This window comes from Camellia sinensis, chromosome 2 (genome assembly GCF_055761805.1).
Source record: "Camellia sinensis isolate YWXY chromosome 2, ASM5576180v1, whole genome shotgun sequence".
NCBI lineage: Eukaryota > Viridiplantae > Streptophyta > Magnoliopsida > Ericales > Theaceae > Camellia > Camellia sinensis.
Genome location: NC_138962.1, coordinates 72,521,353 through 72,547,558, shown reverse-complemented (window position 1 = coordinate 72,547,558; position 26,206 = coordinate 72,521,353). Strand labels below are relative to the sequence as shown.

The 26,206-nt window shown below is 32.9% G+C and overlaps 3 protein-coding genes across 3 annotated transcripts; 2 read left to right on the top strand and 1 right to left on the bottom strand.

Annotated features, from left to right (window-relative positions):
- The first annotated feature begins 2,776 nt into the window (after positions 1-2,776).
- On the top strand, positions 2,777-4,850 carry LOC114315934 (galactinol synthase 2). The gene is made up of 4 exons (XM_028262572.2): positions 2,777-3,312; positions 3,438-3,758; positions 4,119-4,253; positions 4,380-4,850. The coding sequence occupies exons 1-4, from the start codon at positions 2,983-2,985 to the stop codon at positions 4,596-4,598; spliced, it is 1,005 nt and encodes a 334-aa protein (XP_028118373.2). The 5' UTR covers positions 2,777-2,982; the 3' UTR covers positions 4,599-4,850.
- Positions 4,851-6,104: 1,254 nt separating this feature from the next.
- Positions 6,105-6,650, top strand: LOC114315936 (uncharacterized). Its single transcript, XM_028262573.2, has one exon. The coding sequence runs from the start codon at positions 6,105-6,107 to the stop codon at positions 6,648-6,650; it is 546 nt and encodes a 181-aa protein (XP_028118374.2).
- Positions 6,651-9,224: 2,574 nt separating this feature from the next.
- On the bottom strand, positions 9,225-12,355 carry LOC114291266 (uncharacterized). The gene is made up of 3 exons (XM_082906188.1): positions 11,990-12,355; positions 11,701-11,869; positions 9,225-9,730 (listed from the first exon to the last, which is right to left on the bottom strand). Exons 1-3 carry the CDS (start codon positions 12,047-12,049, stop codon positions 9,534-9,536), a joined length of 426 nt encoding a protein of 141 aa, XP_082762314.1. The 5' UTR covers positions 12,050-12,355; the 3' UTR covers positions 9,225-9,533.
- Positions 12,356-26,206: the final 13,851 nt, after the last annotated feature.

The following is a 26,206-nucleotide window of genomic DNA, read 5'->3' as shown; positions in this document are numbered from 1 at the left end:
AAGAGAAGAGAGACAGAGAGAGAAGAGAGAGATAGACAGAAGAGAGATGAACGAGAGACACAGAGAGAAAGAGAGACAGACAGACAGACAGAGAAGAGTGATAGTGAGAGAGAGAAAAAGAAGAGAGACAGAGACACAGAGAGAAAAAAAGAGACAGACAGACAAAAAAGAGTGATGAGTGAGAAAGAGAGAGAGAGAAAAGAGGCAGAGATAGAGAGATAGAAAGATGAAAAAATGAGTGAAAAGAGAAATGTTCAAAAGAGTAAGACGACGTCGTTTTTTTTTTTGTGACAAAAAAATACCGTTGTATTTATTTAAGCCATTTTGTGACTATATATTTATGAAGTCGTCTCAAAGCCACAATATATATATATATATATATATTTTGTTTTTACTTTTTTTTTTGTGTGCAACGGTACCTATTACGGTCGCAAAAAACTCTTCTTCTTTTTTTGCGACTGCAGCTGGTACCGTCGCAAAAATTTTATTTTTTTGCGACAGCAATTTCTGCCGTCGCAAATACTCTTTTTTTTCGCGACAGCATTTTATGCCGTCACAAAAAGTCACATTTTTTGCGACGGCAAGCTATGCCGTCTCAAAAGGTCATATTTTTTGCGACGGCAAGTTGTACCGTCGCAAAAAATTCTGTCTTTTAAGCCCACTTTTCTTGTAAGTTTGAATAATTGGATATTTGGACCATATTCTGAGTGTGTCAAGTTACTTAGGACAATGGGTGTCTTCGGCCGAATATGTATAGTCACTTGAGATTTTGGACATCATGTCAAAGCCACATGAGACCTTTAGAATTGGGTGCCAAGTCACTTGGGATACTGGGCTTTAAGGGTCAATAAGTCACTTGAAATCTTAGGTTTAATGTGAACGTCACCTAGAACCTTTGAGCCTGGGGTGTCAAGTCACTTGATTCCTCGGTTTAACACCATAGTCATGTGGGATCTTTGGGTTTGAATATGAAATCACTTGGGATCTTTGGTTTAATGTCAAAATCACATGGAACCTTTAGATTTTGTCTATAGGAGTAATGCCCCATTTAACCGAAACTTCAATAAACTTTTAAAATCTAATTGACCCATAGGATCAAAATTTGAATTAACTGGATTGTTGAGTGCCTTGAGCATTTTGAAATTAAATTTTGAATTATGTGTTAAAAGCCAAAGGTTGATGGTCGAAGTACTTAAATTAAATACCTGATATTGAATGTTAATTGTGCTCATAGCCTAATACTCCTATTAGAGCATCCACAGTGGGATGGTTAAAAAAATGTGTTGAGAGGTGTGTTATATGATAAAAAATAATAAAAGTGAGGCCCACAAATGTGTGTTAAGATGTGTTAAGAGCTTATTAATTTTAAAGAGTAAGAGGTGGTGCAATGGATGTGTTAAGGTGTGTGTTAAGAATATATGTGTATATATAATAAATAAAATAAATAAATAATTTAATTTAATCAAAAATTTCAAATCCAAAATTAAATTTCAAGTCTAAAAAAAAAATCTCAACAAGTTAAAAAAAAAAAAAAATCAAACGTCCGGGAAGACTTCGAGCCGGACGTTCAGCAGGACTTCCGCAGGCACACAACTCTCTCTCTTTCCCACGTCCCTCCTCTCTCCCTTGCTTGCACTGTGAACCCAAAAGTTACTATGTCTCCCTAAATTTTAGCCACTAAAACTAACACACTCACTAACACGTCAATTATGAATGCTCTTAGCTCTAAAACTTTTTAATAACACACAACACTCCCTTAAGACCCAATTACTACATAGGTAAGTACTTTGCCAAATTAATGTTGAATTGTTTCTGAATACTGTGTAGTTTAGAATAATTAATCATACATATTATATAATTTTATTTCTTACCACATTGTCTCACTCATGTTTGAACATAAAGCATTGGGACCTACATTCATTAATACATATGAAATCTACTCACATGTGTCTTAAATAAAAAAATGAGATAAGAAATAACATTATATGTAGAATTTTTTTATGTATTATTTCTTAGAATAAAGCTTCGACCCTAGTGGGGGTGCTGGGAGTCCCTTCCCATTGGTCCAAAAAATAGTTTTTTTTTTTTTTTTCAGCCAATCCCAGGCCGACACGTGGCACTAGGGGGAGGTCACTGGGAGTCTATAGCATTGCTATATTTCTTATCTAATGTGTCTTTTTGTTTCAAAAATCACATAAATTTTATATCATATTTTATTTATCATTTAATAAATTAATAATAAATTATGAGTAAAGAAAGTTACTATATCTCTACGATAACGTTAACTTATAAGACAATAAACAAATTAATTTTTTTTTTTTTTAATGATCATACATTACCCCAGAAAATCAAATGAAAAAGTAAACAAGCCAGTGACACTGGATCCGTGATTGATTGTGAGAGTAGTAAAATATTTATAGATAATGAGTTGGTATTCATTTTCAAATTCATTGTTTTATCCGTTCAACCAACCAAAAAAAAAAAAAAATCATTGTTTTACATTAGTCTATCCTTTTAATTGCACCGACCCATTATCCACTTCCAGACTTTATCTATTCGAGGAGGAAACTCACAGCCGTCAGATCTGATCACCGCCACACCCACTCTCACACGCGTACAGTCCGATTTGATTCGGATATCAGATAACAAACCTAACATTTTTCCGTAGGACCCACTGTCCCCATTCCGTTGGGAGAACATTCCACACACTACCAAAACGACGCCGTCGTCTCTCATCAAACATAAAAAAAACAGTTGATTCAACAACGTCGTTTAGTACAAATAACCCCTGTCCAGATCATGAATCTTTCACAACAAGAGCTTCCTGGAAGATTCATCCACCAACGCCTATAAATAAGCAACCCACAAACTCACCAAAGCATCCCCACATTTCTTCTTCATTTTCTCAAAAACACTTCCCAACTTCCTTTCTCTCTCTACAGACCTCTCTTTCTTTCTCTAAAACTTGTTGTGAAAACTCAAATGGCTCCTGAACTTGTGAGTGCAACCACCAAGGCTACCAGCCTGGTCAAGGCAGCCAGCCTGACGAGCCGGGCTTATGTGACATTCTTGGCAGGGAATGGTGACTACGTGAAGGGCGTGGTTGGGCTGGCCAAGGGCCTGAGGAAGGTCAAGACTGCGTACCCGCTAGTGGTGGCGGTCCTGCCTGACGTGCCTGAGGAGCACCGCCGTATGCTGTTAGCTCAGGGCTGCATAGTCCGTGAGATCGAGCCGGTGTACCCGCCAGCGAACCAGACCCAGTTTGCTATGGCCTACTATGTCATCAACTACTCCAAGCTTCGTATCTGGGAGGTATGTGTCTAATGATAACAAAATTTAGCAAAAAAAATTTCATGATAAGTTCTTAATTTCCTTGGTATTCATATTAATTATCTTTCTAGCTGAAATAAGGCATATTGATTTGTAATCAATTGCAGTTTGTGGAGTACCATAAGATGATATATTTGGACGGAGACATCCAGGTGTTTGAAAATATAGACCACCTCTTTGACAACCCAAATGGCTACTTCTATGCTGTGAAGGATTGTTTCTGCGAGAAGACATGGTCTCATACCCCACAGTACCAGATTGGGTACTGCCAACAGTGCCCTGATAACGTCCAGTGGCCTAGAGAGTTGGGTCCTAAGCCTCCCCTCTACTTCAATGCTGGCATGTTTGTGTTCGAGCCTAGTCTCCCAATTTATGATGACCTCTTAGAGACCCTCAAAATCACTCCGCCTACACCTTTTGCTGAGCAGGTAATAATCAAAATTTGTCACTCCAACACCTTTTAAATAACAGTATCAATATCAACAATATTCGATATATCAGTTAATATTGATATTGAAAGTTAAAAATCCTAACATGCATTAGTCGATCTATCGAAATAGACAAAATCTTTAGTCTTTAAAATTCATGTTGTTATTTTATTTTCAATGAATTTTCATTCACATGATGTGGCAAGAATATCAAAATAAGAAAATTTCAAGAAAATGGTATGCAGTCAAAATTATATTTGAGATAGGGGCATGAATTTTGGTATAGAGAATCTGTATCCTATAAATGTAGATATTATTTTGGCAATAATTTGATATAAACTTAAACAATTGTGCTTGCAGGACTTTTTGAATATGTTCTTTAAGGATGTCTACAAGCCTATCCCACCAATTTACAACCTTGTTTTGGCCATGCTTTGGCGTCACTCAGAAAACATTGAACTTAACAAAGTGAAAGTTGTTCACTACTGTGCCGCGGTGAGTGTTCATGATCAATGATCAAATCTTTTCTTCTTTTTCTCAAATTATTTTAAATAAATGAAATCAATATTCTAAATTAATTAATTTGTCATTTGGCTTCTTTCTTTATTTCTTTCTTTGCAGGGATCAAAGCCATGGAGGTATACTGGAATTGAAGAGAACATGAAAAGGAAAGACATTAAGATGCTAGTGAAGAGCTGGTGGGATATATACAGTGATGAGTCATTAGATTATAAGAAGACTAACACATCGCCCATTGAAGGTGAAGCTGACAAATTCATGGCGGCAACGGTGTCAGAGGCTAACGCTGGTCATTACATTACCGCCCCATCTGCTGCCTAGCTTTTTTTTTGGCAAGCTAAGGACAGTAATAATATTAATGCCTAAACATATTTTTTTGGTTTTTGGTTATGTATAGGCTTTTCAAAGTTAAGAAGGTGGCCTTTTATTTTTGAAGTTGGCCTACCTTTTAGTGGAAGATTGTTGCAATTAGGAAAGATAGAGATTGCTTTTGATTTCTGATTAACTTGTATTCGTTGGGTATGTCAATATTTGAAAATTTATGATTGTACTAATATATTTCATAGTTTACAAGTGTTGAATCCACTTTCTATTACTTTTATACTATATCTAGTGAAAACACTGGTGCTCTGCTTCTCATCCTCTTCAGATTTTGCCTACACCTACGTTAATGACAAATTTAACCATATTCATATCAGATTGTCCTGGTTAATTTGGATGTTTGTTTACGGATTGAGCCAGTAATTGCCATATAAGTCCTAGAACACAATCAATCAAACATCAGATCCTCTATCGATCTTTCCGGACATGAGCCTCTTTAATCGTTTAATAGAAAGAACATTGAGATAGGAGGATAAAAGATTGGGAGAGGAGATGCAAGAGAAGAGCCTTGAGACAGGAGGAAAGAAAACATCAGGATGTTCTCTCTCACCTAACTTATATTTAACTTATATTTCATTCACATTTCTCTCATTTTTTCTTTTCTCCTTCCAAATCTCTACCTAAATTTATAACCCAAACACAACATTAGTGATTGGATCAATCAGATTTGGACTATCATATCAAATTTCTCTTAATGAATTCAGATTTTTTAGATTAAATTTGGATTATATTAAGATAAAGTCAGATCCTTTAATAGACCTGATCTGAGCGCAAGGAATCGCCCAGTGATTGAGATTTTATATACATGTCGATCTATTTCTTTTTCCATATATGCATGCTATAATATACTTTGTTAATTTAATTATAAGTGAGTGATTTCCTTAATCTATATAGTATATAATTTCTCAGACTATGGTACTGCACACAAATACATAATATCGGGTGAATTATAACATTTTGTTACCTAGGATATTCAATTCTCACTATTACCAAAAGAAAAAAGAAAAAGACTAACGAGCAAATTGAACTATCACAGAAACAACTTGTCCAAAAATAAAGGAGAAATTCCATATATCTTGCTCTTTCCAAACCCTATTTTGGCGAAAATAAAATTGTATATTAAGTTGCACTATGTATATATATATATTTTGATAAATACTAAGTCGCGCTATATATGCAAAGTGTACTATCATCAATGTGCCAAAATGTACTAAATGTCATCTACTATTGAGTTAATTAATATGCCAATATGTGTATAATCATTAATGTGATTCTTCAACGTTTATAATATTCTCTTGATGAATCTAGCTGTAACTAAAATGACACAGTTGGGTAATCACATAAATTCTACAACTCAATAACAATGATACATCCCCCCATATATGTACTTCTCTCTCTCCTTCACTCCCTCCTCACTTCCAACCCTTATTGGAAGAGAGAACAAAAATGGCTTCTTTCTTTTCTTGTTCCCTACTATCTCCATTGCTAGTCATCACTCTCTTCATCCAGCCCGCTTCCAGTGACCCCCGAACCCAACAACTGATTGATCAGATTTGTCGCCAATGTGAGGATTTCGGATTTTGCAACACAACTTTCAACGAAAACCTAAAGGCCCCAACAACAAATGTCGAGGGCCTAGCACAGATCACAATTGAGCAATCCCTGTATAACGCAACCAACACATACATATTTGTGAAGAGACTCCTAGCAGACACAGACACAACCGATGTACGGATGAGGGACTATCTTACTGTTTGTGACAACAGTTACTATGCAGTGATGGAATTGTTCAGGGAGGCGTTCCGGTCGTTCGATCAGAAAGATTACAGGGGTATGATGTTTTATGAATGGAAAACGTCAAGAGAAGTGGCCATATGTGATGGTATTTTTGTTACGGAGTTTTTATGGGTGAACCCGTTGGATGACCAGAACAAGCAGATGAGGCAGCTCATTACAATGGCTCTTGTAACTGGTTTTATGCTTGTTAGTTGATGAGTATTGTTCAATCATTTCGTACTCTCTCTCTCTCTCTCTCGCTCTCTCTCAATTAGTTAAACTATGATTATTAGACTCCTTGGCGTAAGATAAATTTCTTGCACTTATTGTTGTCCCGATTTCCCTAAATCTGTCAAGGTTTCAAGTATTTTGTTGTCACTGTTATATACATTCATCTTTGTGTATGATCCACATATACTATCAACAAAATGACACAACATTTGTTCTTCTTTCCTTGTGAGGATTCTACAATGCAAATATAAAAAAGAAAAATTAAAAAAGAAAAAAGAACAGCACTTAATTTTGTGTAAAGCAAGACTGCAAGTGCAAATGCTTTGACTGCCTGCTGTTGTTAGGTTGTATAACTGAAATGCAAACTAGTAGCGTTTACTAAAAGGTAGTAATTTACTTTCCCAAAAAACAACAAATAAAAGGTAGTAATTAGCTCAACTGATGAAATCTGCTGCTAATTGCACCCAAGACCTGAACTAAAATCGTACTTTTCGAAGATTAATTATGTTTTTTCTCTGCACCAAAACACATAATCCTATGAGATTGAAAAATGCATGTTACTTAATCCCATGTGGTTCAGATTAAAGTGCAAAACTGATGGAATTCGTTAAGATAACAGTGTGTGCATTACTCAATCCCGGTTAAGTGGTGCCAGCCACAACCAAGGCACGTCAAACTTGATATTGATGGCAGCAAAATGGGCAGCCCGGGCATGGCCATTGCAAAAGGGATATTCAGGGACTGTGGAGCCAGGGAAATGGTTTCTTGGTTTTGGAAGAAATCTTGTGAGTTACTGCTAGTACAGTATTTGTTGACTTGTTCGGTTGAGCAAGAAATGTTTCGAGCAATAAAAGATTTGTCATAAAAAAAACAGAGAAGATCTAGAAGTTTTGAGAGTTCAAGCAAGGAACAGTATGGGAATGGGAAGCAAGCTGGGAACAAGAAATATACAATTGATTAGGTTGATAAAACTAAAAAGTTTTTCTTTTGTACATTAGAGGGGGGCGGGGAGCTACACGGGGTCTGAACACTAGGATAACCCTAATGGTTCGATAAAACTAAAATGTTTAATGATGCACCTGTAGGGAACTGGAGAGTGTGGTCAAAAGTCACCTTATTGTGAGCCTTCCAAATGGTCCAAATACATGAGATATTAAGCATGATGGTTGAATATCAATCTTCCCCAAAGATCCCCTAGTAAACCAATCCCCCAACCAGCTTTTGAAAGAAAATTGCTCTGAGAAGGACATTTTGAACACACCACAGGTTCAACAAAGTCAGAAAGAAGAAAAACGTGATCCAGTCTATCAAGTCTGAGAACAAAAAGGGCAAAGAGTATCTACACCACCATTTGACAAGCTTGGAGCCATAGAAAAGCTTATCCTGACAAGCCTGCTATAGAAACACCAAAACTATAAAAGGCACAGGAAGATTCAACAACCTGGATGACTGGGAATTGATAGGGAAAAGTGTGGGTGAAGAAGAGGTAAGATCACAATAAATAAGACCAGAAATCCAGGCTCTAAGCTGAGCAGGCGTGAAATCTTCAAAACCAAATACCGAACCGATTTCTACGGAAAAAAATTCCAACACAAACCAACTATTTAACTGTGCAGAAAACAGACCAAAAACCCGTCAGTGTATGCGGTTTTTATTTCACCCCTAAAGCTGAGAGAGTAATGGTGATCAAGAAGAAGAGTGTAAGCAGAGTGAATTCTCCCGAGGCACAATGAGACAATCAGAAAATCCAAACTGCAAGGTAGAGAGCAGATACAATTAGCTACAGGAAAACGAAAACGAAAAAGAGAACAAACCAGGGAGCGATTCCATTGTCTTTCTGGGAAAGAAACAGATCCATAACAATGGTTGGGGGTGATAAAGCAAAGGGTGGACTCAGAAGGGACTAAGGAGAAAGTAATTCATGGAGACAGGTTAGAAATCCAATAGTCTTCCAAAATTGAAATATGGGAACTAGAACTTGCCTGAATCATTAAACTCAATTTCAAAACTCCCTAAAAAGAGAACTACACCAAGAGCTAGAAAGAAGAGATTGACAGAAAGAAAGGGAAGAAATGGAGAACTCAAGCATATTTGGTTATAAAAGAATAGTGAAAATAAAGAATCGGGACAAATGAATAGAAGGCAACCTGTTTGGCCAAAAGAGATGGATTAAAACAGGAAATGTCCTGAAAACCCAACCTCCATTGGATTTGGGCAAACAAAGATTCCTCCAACTCAACCAATGATAAGATTTCCCTTTCTGATCCCCAAATCACAAAAAATTAGCAAAATTGGACGAATTTGTCGCAAATATACTGATATATAGAAAGATAGTGACTAAGGGCTCATTTGAGAATTGACTTTTTTAGTATTTTTTTTTGGCTTCTTACGAAACAACGTGTAAAAAATAGATAGAATGGGTTGACTTTTTGTATTGGCTTTTGGCTATTTTAGCCAATTGCCAAACATGGCCTAAGTAAGGAGAAAAGAATTGAGTTAAATGTATGAAGTATGAATTTTTGGGTAGAAAGATGAAGAGTAAAAAGAGAACAAAAGAAATAAGATCAAGGAGAACAATAAATACTGTTATTTTTTGAATCATTGTCAGATTCTTCAATGATAAGAGTTGATAACATATAACAGAAGTTACTTCTTTCTATTTAATTTCTTTCCCCCTCAGTGACAAAATCATAAAAATCTCCGTCTACATACTTCAGCTATATATCATAACATATGGACCCAATCCAAACAAAGTAGAATACATCAAACTGAACCGGTTAGAACAAACTAGAAGTTGAGATAGTTTCCTTAGGATGAACAAAAACAGACATATGAAACTTTAGTCCAATAAAGGCTTCAAGGTAAGTGTCATCGCCCCAACAAGGCGACACGATCCTTCTGAACTGCCTGTCCCAGGTTTATATCAAAGAGCTCACATCGGATTGGCATCTCCATTTCATAAAAGGGGTTCTTTAAAACATAATCTGTGTACAGTTCATAGATATGTTTCAAGAGGCCATCCATATGTTGTGTTCCCGGCTCACAGACGACAAAAAATTTTGTCCCTGCAAGAGAACAATAAAAAATTTAGCTAGAGTGTGTTTGGATGAAGAATTTATAACTACTGAGGAATTTCAAAATGGAGGGGTTATGATGGAATCGAATAAATTCTTCTAACACAGCCAATTGGATATGAGAAAATTAATTGGCTATGAAGTATAGATTTTTACTCATGGGACAGATTGGGTATACATGAGAAATCAGTAAATTAGGAACTTAGGAGGTATATTGTGACACCTATTTGGAACTTGTATTGGAATTAATATGATCAACAAGTCTCAGTAGACATTAACTATGTGCCTAGTAACTTGCTACATTTGATGTTGGATATGTCTAGTGAATATATAAGAGTGCATTAGATGACAGCTATGGTTGTAATGTCTTATAAACATGAATGAAATCTGGAAAAGGAGACCTGTTTTGGCTATAATATTGAAAAAATACACTATTGCTTGGAGATCTCTCCTTTACAGTCTTTTCAGCCTCAGTTTCTGATTACAGTGATGGATGATTCAATCCCAGAAGTTCTTTTTGCAGTTTTTTTTTTTTTTTTTCACAACATCAGTTGGTATTAAAGCAGGATTCATTCTGTGGCACTTAAAAATAAAATGTTGCAAATGAGTGAAAGACTGAGGAAAAATCATTGGTCAAAGAACTTTTAAGATCATGTGAATCAAGTTCTTAACAAGAGGTATTCACGCTCTTGAATTCATTTCTTCTGTGCCCCCAAGTAGAGTGGAAAGCATCTCCAATATAGATAAGTCTATGTTACCTGAAACGTGAATCATTTTGGTACGTGGAACGGGAACAGGAATGTGGTACGCCACATGTTCTAAAATATGGTACGATAAGAATAGACTTGTATATATTACACTTAAAAAAGTAAAGTACTTCTAGAGTAATTTTCTTATAGCAATTAAGCATCCGATAATTTTATTTTTATTTTTTTTCCATTTTTGTTTTGTCTTATCAAAACTTAACTTCTTTTAGATTTTAATTCATTATATTTGATTTTTTTTTTTCCTCTTAAGGTAACACTTAAGAAAATATATTGCAAAAAAAAACTTTTGGAATCACTTCATATCACTAATTTTACCGTTTTAGAACAGAAATGTACCATGTTTCTGAACGTACGTACCAATATGTAATTTACTAGGATAATAGTGTTGTCTACGAACACAAAGATGAGCATACCAAAGATGGATATTTAATCATCTATGAGAATCACAATTCTATATCTACGTTTTTTCACTACATCAATTGGATTTTCTTTTTCTTTTTTTGGTGATGATAATACCCATAATACCACACCAACAATGGTAGCAGCATTCAAAGTAACACGAAGGTAGCATGGTAATGGATTGGGCAGTAGTGTAGTGATGTGGAACTTTCAATGGTGGTGTCGGTACCAATGCTCTTAACAACAACAATGATGATGACACGTGGCATAAGTAATGGTATTGTCCCGGTAGAAGTGTGACAGGTATGATCATGGCCAAACGAAGATAGCAATGGAAACTTTGGTGGTCATATCAATGGCTCCAATAGTTGTGTTTCTACTATAGTTAACAATCTTTTTCTTCACAGTCATTTGATTTTAGGACTATGGCTTTGAAATAGCACCTACTTTCAAAGAACTTCAAATGTGTGATTCAGAACTTTAAAGTCCCCCTAATAATTCTAAGAATCCTCAAATCTTTAACCTCAAAAGGGATTTTAAAACTGAGGATTCTCAAATTCTATTACAGCATTAACAAGCTTCAAACTGCACTAAGAAATCACAATGTTGGACTTGCAACCAACAAAGCAAACCACGGCTTCAACAATTCATTATTTTTTTTAATTTTTTTCTCTATTCTTGGAATTTCTTGGAAAACAAACAGAAGACTAAGGTACATCGAAAAGACATGATTTCTAAATAAAACTTCAAATTTCATAGTTAAAACGAAATCAAAGAAAATGCCATGAGATTTACCAGTAAGAGATTGGAAGCAATGGAAATCGAAATTGTCAGCTTCGAGAAGCTCGATCCCTGAACATCCCATGATAGGCGATAGCTGTTGAGAGATAGCGTGCATTGAATGCCATAAACTCGCCAATCTCAAGCTATCATTCGTATCCATTCGTCCCGCAGAGCCGTAATCCTATCATTTTTCACGAATTCATAAAAACTAACGAAACTGAAATTGGTGTTCCTGTTTGTTTATATAGAAAATTATGACAAGAAAATACAAATGAGAGACAGAGAGAGATTTGAGTTTGACCTTATAGAAGATGAGGCCTCCTGATTTGTTGATGATGTAGAAGCTGTAAACAGCTGCCATTTTTTGAAAGGAGCTCAAGCCCTAGACACAGACAGGGTTGAATTGGGGATGGTGATTATACCGAACAAAAATGCTTTAAATCACTAATTAAATCACTAATTAGTGGTCGCTCTAACGAGACTTTAATAATGTGACAGTGACCCATTATCACATGTATTTTGTATCTTATTTTTTATTTTTATTTTTTTTTTAATTATCACTTCATTAATGATAGTATTAATATAATAAGTTAGTGTTTTATAACATTGTTCTTATACCAAATGTTTAAGGCTATGGCTGGAGAAGGACGGCAAAAGAAAAGAATATGTGCCGCTGTAAAAAACTAAAAAATATATTATGTGAAATTCACTAAATATTAAAAAATAAATTAAGAAAATTAAACCAAATATAATATAAAATATGATATAGATAATTATATAAAAGTAATTTAAGAATAACAAAAAAATATGAGAAATTAATATTTTAGGAAGTAGATTAAAAGCTAATTTTTTTTATTTTTTTAAAAAATATGTACAAAAATATAGAACTGATGTGATTAAAAAAAGTTAATAAATTAAAAGCTACTTTTAACTTGATTATCAAAATAGGCCAAAGTGTACATAACAATGTGTTGTACATTTTATATAATAATAATAGTTAAATAGTGTGCATATTGGATAGGTAAGTTATGAAAAATTAACCACTTTCACTTAAATGTAAATAATAGAGGAGTTTTATCCATCAACAATATATATATATGTATATACTAGTGAAAAAAACCCACGCAAGGTACATGTTAGTATGACATTTAATTCTAATGTTTTGTTGAGTTTACTAGATAAAATGGAATAACATAACATTTTTTTGAAAATATTTATTTTATATTTGATTCATTCAAAAAATAATAAAAAATACATTGTAAAATTATTTCATAAGAGAATAAAAAAATAATCATTTCATTCCACTACTGGAACTTTTTTTTTCCAAAAATAAGATTAGTTTTTTACAAAATAAAATAGAATCTATAATTATATATATGATAGAAGTTTTAATTTTTATTATAAAGTACAATTATGGAATAAATAGATGAAATGAAATTTTAGTTTAAATGAGTAGATCTTTTTTTTTTAATTTATTAGGATGAATTAATCGAATTGTGATATTATATGTCAATGATCATATGGTATCATCGTTACACTTTGATTTGATTTCATTTGTAAACAATTATTTTTAGACCCGTGCAAGGCAAAGGCTATTCTTATGATAAATTTATATTTTCAAAATACAAATCTTATAACAAATTATTTTTTTTGGTTTGATTTTTCAAAAATTATTTTTAGACGAATTTTCATTTGTTTTAATAAATTTTTTCATATTTTATTCAAATCATTTTTTTTACAATTTTTTTTTCCGTTTATTTTGTTAAATTAAAAATTATAATAAGGAATGGTTGTAATTTCTAGTATTATAGAGGCATTTCATATTTTAAACAAACCTTAGGGGTGTATTTATAATTTATCCAAAATCAAAATATTTATGTGTCATAATTGACCAAGAATCTTTGCATTATTACGAAAAACCTTTACTCAAATTAGTACCGTTAATATTGGTAAATATTACCTAAGAAAAGGGTAAAATGGGAAAGTCAAATTATAGGTTACTATTAGTGAAGGGAGCTTCTATTTGCATACATCCCTTTCCCTCTTTCTACATCTTTCTCAATACACACACTACATAAATTTAAATTATCAACTTACACTCAATACACATCCTACCATACCAAAAATACCCTTACCATCTCATCCTTCAAACTTTAACCCTAACAAGCCACCACCGTTGTTGCCACCGGCGGTGGCAGCACCTATTCCCCTCCCTCCTCTGGTCTCTACTCATTAATATTAAGCTTTGCCTTCTCTCTCTCTCTCTCTCTCTCTTCGTTGCTTTTACATCTATCATTGAATTCATATATATATATATATATACGAATCAGTCGTTTTTGGATTCGATCTTCATAATCTAGAGCTACTTTCCATGAATTCTCTCTCCCTCTCTCTCTCTCTCTCTTTTTGGTCCAGCAAGAGACGATGATTCCCGTCGTCTCTTCCCTCAGCACCGCTACCCCTTCCACCTGAGAAGATGATCGACGGTCCCTCCGTCGTTTGTTAAACCGGTGTCGAAAATAACACATCGATTCTACCAGTAACATCCAAACAAAACACATTGGTTTTGCCTTCAACATTTGAACACATCAGTTCGACATTGTACTTCCGAATCAATGTGTTTGGTTCGAAACTATACTTCCAAACCTTACAGTCGCAAAGGAGGTGGAAAGTGGAGGCAGTGAGGAGAGACGAAGGCGAAGGAAGATCGTGGTAGTGGGCAATGAAGGCGGAGGGAGATCGCAGTGGTGCGCCGATCTTCTTCTCAGGCAAAGTGGGTTCGTAGTAGTGGGGAAGAGGCAACAGAAAGAGTACAGGAAGGGAGAGGCGGCGACCATGGAAGATGATGGTGGAAACTGATGGTTTGAGAGAGTTAGAGTTAGGGTTTGGGAAAAGAGATATTTTGGTAATTTAATTTTAGGATAAAAATGTAATTAAAAAAATCATTAAGTGTGTGGAAAGAGAGAAAGTGGTGTATGCAAATAGAAGCTCCCCATTAGTAAATTATACAAAATCAAAGGGCAAAATAGGAAAAAAAATCTCAGGGGTGTATTTGTAATTTATCCAAAATTAAAATATTTATATTTCACAACTGACCAAGAATCTTTACATAATTATGAAAAAATCTTCATCTAAATTAGTACAACCAATATTGGCAAATAATACAGAATACAAAGGTAAAATGGAAAAACTAAAATGCAAGCCTCTAATAGTAAATAATTTCAAACCAAAGGGCAAAATTGGAAAAAAGAAAGAAAGTACGAGAGCGCTTCTTATATATAGACTAGTTTACGCAGACTTTTGCATGACACGGACTATTATTATAGTATGTTGAAATTTTGTATTTTAATAATTTTTTAAAAATTAAAATATTATTATGTAAAATTGAATAGAATAAATCATTACATATATAATAGAATTATGTGGTATGATATGTATATTTTTTGATTTGTTATACACCTAATGATGTCGACTCCAACTATATTATTATATCATTTTGGGTGAATTTACGAGTTTTTAACATTTTTTTTGAATTTATAAAAAAAAATTATGGTGTGTAACTTTTCTCAACAGATAAATATAAAACAAATATTATAATTCTCCTATCTAAAAAAAAATATATTAAGATAAGTCACTAAACTAATAAAAAAGCAGAAAAATATATATATATATATATATATAAATGACTAATTTTATTAATAAATAAATCATACTCACATAACAAATGATCAGTTTTATTAATAAATAAATCATTAAGTAAATTAACAATTTTTAAATATTTTTCAATTAACCCTTTTGTTAATGAATAAATCATTAAGTCAATTAACAATTTTTAATGATATGAAAAATATTTTTCAATAAACCATTTTGATAATTTATTATGGCATAGGAGAATTTTTTTTTTTCCCCTTGAGTATTGTGCTTAATTAAAATTTATAACAAACGCTAGTTGTAATTTCTAGTATTATAGGACCAATTCATATTTTAAACAAACTTTATGAGTGTATTTGTAATTTGTCTAAAAGTAAAATATTTATGTTTCATAATTGACTAAGAATGTTTGAATAATTACGAAAAAATCTGTTTCATAATTGGCCAAGAATGTTTGCATAATTACGAAAAAACTTGTTGAATAATTGACCAAGAATGCTTGCGTAATTACGAAAAAAACATTCACTCAACATATAAGCCACCATTAGTAAATTATTCAAATAAAAGGATAAAATCAAAAAGAAAAAACGAATCTCAAGCAGGTAAGCGCCCCTTATATATATATATATATATATAAAGAGATGGAGGGAAAAAATACTAACAAATTTTTAAATTTAAAACTTGGGCAACAACATAAAGGTAATATACGGATGAAAATAAATTATGGCAAAAAATGTTTATTCTAAGTCACCAGAACATTTTTATATAACAGTATGCACATTTGGTGGTCTTTGAAAAAAAATGTTGGTATGCACTTTTGATGAATGTGTAATCAAAATCAACCAATTGAACATAAAAATAAAAATTAAAAATTAAAAAGTTATCAAAATTTAAAGATCAAAGTCTAATGTAGTTATATATATATATATATATATATATATATTTTTTTAATACTTGGTGTCTGGATCAATTCCTTAGAAATGGGCAAATTACAAACACCCCTCGAGATTTGGTGAAAATACAGATTCCCCCCTGAGGTTTGAGAAATTACATCCCACCCTCTGAGGTTTTTATTTTCATATAGATTCCCCCTAATTTGTTATGCAAATTTGACCTTCAGGGGGCAATTTGTAATTTCTCAAACCTCAGGAGGAATCTGTATTTTCACCAAACTTCGAGGAGGGTGTTTGTAATTTGCCCCTTAGAAATCAATGTGTGTCACGACCCGCTCCCCGTACTCAAGGATTAAGTATCGTGATGGCCAGTAACTGAAGTTACCTCTGGGCAATTCTTGAACAAATTACAAAATGCAAGTGGAAAAAAATATTTAAGTGAGGGTACCAAAATAATCATTGGAGCTTCTACTTTTATAACAAAATTTATTGATCAAAAAGTCGATATTTACATAGGAAGCATAGGATTATAAGTACTATAAAGTGTTGTGTGTGTCTATTCTACATCCCCGCTTCTAAGGCTCTCCAAAAGCTATTTCTAAATTGCATTGTTTCCTAATAATTGGCAAATAGCTATAAGCACATGGCAAGTGAGAAATATTATACTAAGAGCATAAGAGCATAAAATTCACCATGGATAATTATTGGCTAAATAAAGCTTGATATTGAAATACAAAGTATATAATACGGAAATCATATAAACAAAATAAGCATAACCATGGTACAGAACCGAACAAAATAGATGTATAGATTCAAAAGGTGGCTCATACGAACTCTAGAGGTGTTCCCCACAATAGTGTAACACTTAGCTCCATAAGAACTTTGCTCCACACCAAAAATCAGAAGGTCAATGGATTCATGACAGACAGAGAGTCACAACGTGACTAATTAGAGGGCCGATGGTTATTTAAGTCCTCTAGGGTATGGGACTTCCGTGATGATAGTTATAAAAATGCACATTTATATATTCTTTGTTAAATAAATTCCAAACTTTAAATAAACATATCCATAGGTTTAATTTTAAACAAACAGGGCTCATAAAATTAATAACTTGATTATAAATAAAATAGAACATAATTTGCGTAAGATAATTCATAAAAATAATAAAACAATTTATGGTTACTCAAAATATAATATAACTCACATTTAATTTCACTTTCTATTTTTCTGAAACCTTCTCCCAACAACTTCCTTCCTTTCTTTTATTTATTTTCTATTTCTTTTTTGGGCGAATTATACTACTAGTCCCTATAGATTGGGACCCATATCACTTTGATCCCTGACTTTTCAATTGTGACACGTTTGACCCTGAATTTTGAATCTTGTTCCAAATAAGGACAATTGAAGATACCATTGCTTAATTTTGAGGGTAAAATTGTCAATTTGATAAAATATAAACTAATTTGACAAAAATAAATGTCAAAAAAATATTTTTTAATTTTTAAAAATTATTTCTACCAACCAAGATAAAATTATGTAACATTGATAAATATTTTAGACATTTATTTTTTTTTTTTTACCAAATTAATTTTTATTATGTATTTGGATAATGATCATATAATGGGTGGTTGTTAGGATTTTAATGTGTAATCGACATATTTAATATATGAAATATTTTTAGTTTTGAATTTTTTGATTTAATGGATTGGTTTAATAATGAGATCAAAATTGTCATATTTGACTTTTGAAAAAATATAAACTAATTTAATGAAAATCAAAATAACCACACAATACATTATCATCATATAAATACATAATAAAAATTAATTTAGTAAAATAAATAAATAAATAAATGTCTAAGAGATTTATCAATTTTATATAATTTTATCTTTAGTGAGTAGAAATAATTTTAAAAAATTCAAAAATATTTTTTTTAAATTTATTTTTTGTCAAATTAGTTTATATTTAACAAATTGACGATTTTGGTCTTGAAATTAAGCAATAATATCTTCAATTGTCCTTATTTAGAACAAGATTCAAAATTTAGAATCAAATGTGTCATAATCAAAAAGTTAAGAATCAAAATAACACAAGTCTCAAACTATAAGAACTATTAATGTAATTCACCCTCTTTTCTTTGTTTTTGTTACTATAAGGACTATTAATGTAATTCACCCTCTTTTCTTTATTTTTGTTTCTGCTCCATCACTTGCAATTCCTTAAGCCCCCTATGCAGGCGACTCACTAACGAGTCTACTCATTAATTGCATATTCATGAGGCCGAAGTTTAGGAACGCGCAGCTGCCAATCCTCCAACCTTATCAATTAGATTTGCCACTTTTTCTTTAAGAGCAAATTACATTAACAGTTTCTATAATTTGGGACTCATATTATTTTGATTTTTAATTTTTTAATTATGACATATTTAATTTTGAATTTTAAATCTTGTTCTAAATAAGAACAATTGAAGATACCATTGTTTAATTTCAACAGCAAAATCGTCAATTTAATAAAATATAAACTAATTTGACAAAAATAAATGTCAAAAAAATATTTTTAATATTTTAAAAATTATTTTTATCCACCAATGATCAAAATTATGTAAAATTAATAAAAATTACATGATTAATTTTTAAAAATTAATTTTACATGATGATCATCCAAACACATAATAAAAATTAATTTGGTAAAAAAAATAAATAAATGTCTAAAAGATTTATCAATTTTACATAATTTTATTTTTAGTGGGTAGAAATAATTTTTAAAAATTCAAAAATATTTGTTTGACATTTATTTTTGTCAAATTAGTTTATTTTTTTTATAAATTAACGATTTTGCCCTTGAAAAATCTAATGATATCTTCAATTGTCCTTATTTGGAACAAGATTCAAAATTTAGGGTCAAATGTGTCACAATTGAAAAGTCAGGGATCAAAGTGATACAAATCCCAAACTATAAGAACTATTAGTGTAATTCACCATTTCCTTAATCACCATTTGGCCCAAAAAGTACCTTATTACCTCTTGGATAATACACAATAACCCTTCATTGTTTTGCTAATTATGTTACTATAAATTTATGTCTATATATTATATTTTGTTTTCTCATTTATAATTAAAGAATACTAATATAAAATTTAAAAGACAATTTAAATTTTTGAGTTGTTACAATGTGAGAGTTTAACTTGAAACCTAAAAAAAACACATCACCAGGCTTGAAGATACACCAACTAGACCAATCCCTTAAAGTTGTTTGTGAAAGTTGTTTGTGGTAGTTATATTAGAGGTAGTTGTATAATGGGAAAAAGTGTGACAATTCACACCATCAAAATATATAGATAATATATAATTTAAATTTGAAGAAAAATTATTGACTAAAATTGGTGTCAAAATGTTTACTCCAAACTTAAATTTTGAACAGCAACACTTTGCTTGGTTTCACTTTTTCAAAAACACCTTTTAGAAATTTCTTCTTTCTTATTTTTCATGTTTTTTTGTTTTTACTGAATTTTTTTAATATTTTAAGCAATTTTTTTTATTTTTAGACATACCTAACTTAGATGTATCTAAAAAGAAAAAAAATTGTTAAAAAAACCTTTTAAAAATTCACTAAACACTAAAAAAAAAAACACGAGAATTCAGAACATTTTTTTGTATTTTTATGTATTTATTAATTTTTTAAAATATTTTTTAAAATATTTTTTACTTTTAGATACATCAAAGTAAGGTGCATCTAAAAAAGTAAAAAAAAAATGTTTAAAATTTTAAAAATATTCACTAAAAGTAAAAAACATGAAAATCAAAAAACTCAATTTTTAAAAAACTTAATTCAAAAAACTCAAATTAAACACACTAAGATTATTTGGTGCAGTTCATGCAAGTAGCTTATAGATTTTTCTTATTTTAGAAGTATGTATTAGACTATTTATGCAGTTTTTATTTACATTTAATTAGGTAAAAATAATTTAAATAAATTTTAAAAATTAATTATCTAAAAGATGGGAATGAAAAGCAATTTTTTTATTTATTTATTTATTTATGATCAAGAGCTTGTTTGGGAAGACCTATCGTATTATACTTTTTTTTTTAATCTTTTTATCTTTTTTTTGATCATATCACTTATCTACTTTTTTTGAGCATCTTTTCGTAAAAAATTAAAAAAAAATACTTATTTAGCATTTTCCAAACAACCCCTAAGATATAATTTACCACTTAGGTCTGTTTGGTAACGTTTACGTTTTCAGTTTATATTTACAAAAATTTTATAAACTGATTTTTGTTTATTTTTTGTTTATTTTTAGAAAAACATAAACTACAAACGCGTTTGGTAATTGACAAAATGTTTAAAAAATTTTAAAAATATAAAAAGAGTGAGAAATAGCAAGTAGTGGCAAGTGGTAGTGGAAGACGGTGGTGGAAAGTGGTGACGGTGGGTGGTGGGTAGCGAGTGGTGGTGGGTGGTGGTGGTGGGTAGGTGGGTGACGGTGACGGTGACGGTGACGGGTCGTGGGTGGTAGCGAGTGGGTGGTTGGTGGTGGTGGCGGCGGCGAGTGGTGGGTGGTGGTGGCAGGTGGGTGGCGGATGGCGGGTGGTGGCAGGTGGGTGGTGGTGGCGGATAGGTGGTGGTGGGTAGGTGGGTGGATGGGTGACGGTGGCGGGTGGTAGCGAGTGGGTGGTGGTGGTGGTGGGTAATGGGTGGTGATGGCGGGTGGCGGGTGGTGGTGGCAGGTAGGTGGCGGGTGGTGGGTGGTAGCGAGTGGATGGTGGTGGCGGGTGGTGTTGATGGTGGGTGGGTTGGTGACGGTGGCGGGTGGTGGTGACAGGTGGGTGGTAGGTGGTGGTAGTGGGTAGGTGGCAAGTGGCTGGTGGTGGTGGGTGGCTGGTGGTGGCGGGTGGTGGCAGGTGGCTGGTGAGTGGTGGTGGCGAGTAGGTGGTGGCGAGTAGGTGGTGGGTGGTGGTGGTGGGCGGTGGTGGTGGCGGGTGGATGGCAAGTGGGTGGTGGGTTGTGGTGGTAGTGGCGAGCGGTGGTGGTGGCAGATGGATGGCAAGTGGGTGGTGGATTGTGGTGGTGGTGGTGGTGGCGGCGAGAGGTGGGTGGTGGTGGCGAGTGGGTGGTGAGTGGTGGTGGTAGACGGTGGTGGAACATGGTGACGGGTGGTGGCTAGTATTGGGTGATAAAAAAAAAAAACTCAAAACTCAAAATGGAAACACATTTTTTGGCCAAATTTATAAACTGGGACCACTGATTTATAAATCAAAAATTTACCAAACAAGTTTTTATTTGAGTTTTTAAAATTTTTGTAAATATAAACAGAAAACTGAAAACGTAAGTGTTACCAAACGACACCGTAGGATTTGGGTTTTGTGTTTATGTTTCATTCTCATGGTTTACATGATCTTTCTGATTTCAGATCTTGTTTGGAACTCAACACGTTTTAGTAAAGGGCACTCGGTTCATAAATTGAATTTTGGATTTCTTCAGTCTAAAAGTCCACGTACTAAATTACTATATCTATGAGAGTGATTCTGCTTACACCATTACTTTATTTTTTTACACCCTCCATATGAATTTTCCTTTCTCAATTTTTCTTTTCTCTTACACATCTCTTTTCAAAGAGTGAGAATCATAGTATTTTGATCATCAAAGAAAGCAATGGATGAAGAAACAGTAGTGAAGAGCCATCAAAAAAGTGAAATGGTGAATTTTTTTATTTGTTTGGTAGGTTTTTGCTTTATTTTATAGACTGTTCTTCTACTTTTGTTTGGTGTTTTGAAATTGAACAAAATAAAATATTTTGACATCACATCGTCGAAAAAAAAATATAAGTATGGTGACCAACTGCCGAATAAAATATACATTTCTGGTAACCTAAGGCCAAAATTTTTTAATTTGTTCAGCTACTCATTACTATGTATTTTTAGTTTCATTTTTTTTTCATTTTTTTGCTTGGAACGATTATAGTTATACTTATTGCAACAACGCAAGTACTACATTATTAGTGGACTCTAGTCATGAATTCATTACAGACGAGATTTGTTAAGTGTTTTTATGAATACAATTTTTTCTTATTTTTAATTTGTATTGAGTTTTATTAATAATTTGACGTATAAATGTAACTACCGAGCCTACTTAGATTATTACCATGTCTTATTTTGTAATTCTACTTATTGATTTCTTTATTATAGGATTATTTGCAACCTGGTCATCCAGTACCTTCGATAGCAAATAATTGGATTCGTTTTCATCACTCGTGTGCTAGTGAATGGAAGAAAACATATACTATCCGTATTTATCAATTCCATACTCTTGTCAACCTTAATGTAGTAACTACCGAAACTATCGATATAGACAAATTGTGATGACAAGTTTGATTAAAAGATGCAAGCAATGACAGATTTTATTGATGCTTTTATAGATATTTGTACACTGATTTTTAATGAATAATTTTATGGCTACTTTTTATGTATGATTTTATGGATGCTTGTTTGATTTATGGATGTTTAAAGGAAAAAGTAAATCTTTCAACGTACAGCGACAAGTGCCTAGACAAATTTGTTATAGTTTGGTAACATGACACTAAAGTAATCCAATTTGTATAGTAATGTATCACTGAACAGATACTTCATAACTAACTGGAATTAATTTATTGTTATCATCCAATCGAATGGCACCATATTGCTGGGAAATTTTTTTTTTTTTTTCTTGTTATCATCCAATCGAATGGCACCATATTGCTGGGAATTTTTTTTTTTTTGTCTGGTAACATGGCACTAGATGAATTCAAATTCGTTAGTATTGTATTATCAAACAGGTCCAAATTATTGTTTGGAAGAAAGTAGCAACAAAATGCTGGACAAACCTATTTTTCTCGGCAACATAACACTAGAAAAATGCAAATTGTCTAGTACTGTATAACCGAACAAACACTTCACTATGACTCCACCAACTTTGTTGTGAAGCAAATTGAAATTATCCAATTAAATAGCAACAAAATTATAGCGATTCTGGTTTGGACCCGTCAGCCGTTATATTCTGGACTCGGGTCTTATGGTTTAATATTGTTATTGATGTCTTTCCCTCCTTTTCCCTCTTTGAATTTGAGTTTTGGAATGTCTTGGGCGTGTTTAGAATAGGTTGGTTACTAGTTGGTCTTGATTGTTGTTGCCCAAAATTTTGGTCATTCGCTCAAGCGGGGTTCGCAAACACTCAGTACTTTGCACGATTGCAAAGTACTAAAGGGGCGTTTTCCACGCTCGAGCGGCGTTTCCTATGCTCGAACGGGTGGATGCTCAAGCGGAATTTCTTGTGCTCGAGTGGGTTGTCTGTATAAATACTGGATGTGTGTATTCTACGCTCGAGCGGGCCAATTTTGCGCACAAGCGGAACAAAACTTTGTGTCTGACGCTTAAGCGGACTGCACGTATATCAGATCGCAATAAACACCTTTTACATCACTTTTCCAGATCTATTCATCTCAAAACCCTAAAGTGAGATCCTCTCTCTCTAAAATACTCTCTCTCTAGATTTCCACCTAGTTCTAGTGGTTTCTCAACCCTTGTGCCTTCATTAAAAAGGTAGAACTCCTCAAGCTCTTCACTTTGATCCGGGTAGAAATTGGTTCCGTCATTTTTGAAGTTCCACCATTTCTTGGCTTGTTTTCTCTCTTTGAGGTAGGGACATTCTTCACTTTGTTATGATTTTTAACCTAGTTATTTGTTATTATGTATAAATGGTGAGTTTTGGGAGGTTTGGAGAAAACCTAGGGTTTGGATTCAAATTAAAAAAGAAGAAGAGGGGTTTCCATGTTGGGCTACATAAATGGATATGGGGTTTTGAATATGAGGTTATCTTGGGCTAGAAAGGTGGATTTTAGCCTTTGGATTGACATTTGGAAAAATGGGAAAATTTGCCCTAGTATGTGTTAAATAATTATTTTGTATAAATAATGGAATTGGTGTAAGAAATGTGAAATTGAGAGAATGTGTGAATGAATGGTGTAGTTGGATTTGTTAAATCACTCACCTATGGAATTTGATGAATTATCTGTTATAAAGATTGTCTATGTTTAGAAATAATTGTATTGGGCTAGCGGTGGAGGATAACTATGATTGTTGTAGAAATTGTATGAGGATTATGTGAATTTAAACTAATCATTTAATTGTGTCATTGAATATGACGGTATGATGAAACATTGAATATGTATAATTAATGGTCATTGAATATAACGGTGCCTTTAAATACATTGTATGTGTATGATGTTTTAGGAGAAGAAATGGGATGTACTCCATGGTTTAGGAGGAGATAAAGGATAGACTCCATTGGAAGTAAGTTGGCCGGAGTGTCCAAGGTGAAAGTCCTAAAATTATTTGTATACATGGATGCCGATCCCGCAAACGAAATTTTCATAAAATGGCAAGATTAAAGTGCTTATATGATAATTGTGTTGATTGAGAACCACTAAGTTGCAGTCTCAGTTAGGTGATTTGGAAAGTTGTAGACTTGGCTTATGAAATTGAATGAAATGAATTAACTTGAAATGAATAAATGAGAATGAATTAAGATGTGAACATCGGGATCGTGTGGTCATAAGAAGAATGAGCATTTTGTCATAACTATTGAATATATCTCTGACACTTATATCTTAGTTAAACCTCATATATTGTGCAAGACTGTTTCTACTGGACTTTGGCTCACCTTACTTGGGAAACCATTTTCAGGTACCGGTGACATGCTTCCTTCAATGACGTAACTTACGAGGGCTTATGAGTTCGAGGCTCTATTTTGTACATTGTGTTAAATGTTTATTCAAGCCAAGGGCTTTATATATGTACAGAGCTTATGACTCTCTTTTGTTATACCCAAGTAATATCTTGGAAAGATGTAAACCCGTAGGGCATTTATTTTGTTATCATTAACTGGTGTTACATGCTATAGATTCATAATGTACATTTATGAATGTATATTGCATAGATTATCTTTTGTAATACAAACTTTGATGAATGAAAGTATATGAATTCTATTATGCTCACTTCTCCTATGAGTTAAAGTATTTGTATATTTTTTGGGGCGTTACAAAAATGCTAGAGAAAAATAGTTTGTCTGGTAACATAGCACTGAAGTAATAAAAATTCATTAGTATTATATTACCGAATAGGCCCAGCACAAATTAAAAAATCATTGTTTTGAAGAAAGTGGCTCTGTAAATGTATAGAAACAAAATGTTGAAGAGATCTATTTTTTCCGGCAACATAACACCAGAATAATGAAAATTGTTTAGCAATGTACCACTGAACTGGCCTGTAGCGCTAAAAAAAACATGTTATTACCAATATGACACCACATCACTCCAAAACATTTTAATATCATTACAATGCATTACAAACAATAACAAATCCATATGTTCACCAAAATGATTTTTCATTAAAATCATAATATAAATATTGAATACAAAATAGATATGAAATTATTTAAAATTCATACAAAAATATAACACTTCATTACTTGTCTAACCAAACATCCAATTTACCATTGATCCAAGACATCCACAAAAACTATGCCATTAGGAGAAAATATATGCCAAACTATGTACAAGCTAGACGTTCACAAAAACTATGCCATCAAAAACAAAATAGACCCTAACTCTCATGTACGGTCAACACAAAAATATATCACAAACTCTATACGGGTTAGACATTCACAAAAACTATGCCATCAAACATCCTAACTTTTATGTACGATCAACACCTAATCCTCATGTACGGTCCATCCTACGACGTTTACAATAGTAGACTTGATGCTTTATACTTGTCAATGTAGATCCCATACTTTGTCCATCAAGAACTTGCAGCATCCTACCAATGGTTTCATACAACATGTTAGGGTGCAAGACACACTCATCACGACCGGGCTTATGGACTGTAGCATCAATACTGAAAGCAGCATCATTACACTGGAAAAAAAATATTGATAAAAAT

Excerpts from the sequence above, each read along its gene's own strand:
- LOC114315934 (XM_028262572.2), top strand. The coding sequence starts at position 2,983 with ATGGCTCCTGAACTTGTGAGTGCAACCACCAAGGCTACCAGCCTGGTC. Across the intron at positions 3,313-3,437 it reads CCAAGCTTCGTATCTGGGAG|TTTGTGGAGTACCATAAGAT; the intron begins GTATGTGTCTAA and ends AATCAATTGCAG. Across the intron at positions 4,254-4,379 it reads TTGTTCACTACTGTGCCGCG|GGATCAAAGCCATGGAGGTA; the intron begins GTGAGTGTTCAT and ends CTTTCTTTGCAG.
- LOC114315936 (XM_028262573.2), top strand. The coding sequence starts at position 6,105 with ATGGCTTCTTTCTTTTCTTGTTCCCTACTATCTCCATTGCTAGTCATC.
- LOC114291266 (XM_082906188.1), bottom strand. The coding sequence starts at position 12,049 with ATGGCAGCTGTTTACAGCTTCTACATCATCAACAAATCAGGAGGCCTC. Across the intron at positions 11,870-11,989 it reads GAGGCCTCATCTTCTATAAG|GATTACGGCTCTGCGGGACG; the intron begins GTCAAACTCAAA and ends GAAAAATGATAG. Across the intron at positions 9,731-11,700 it reads TTGCTTCCAATCTCTTACTG|GGACAAAATTTTTTGTCGTC; the intron begins GTAAATCTCATG and ends GTTCTCTTGCAG.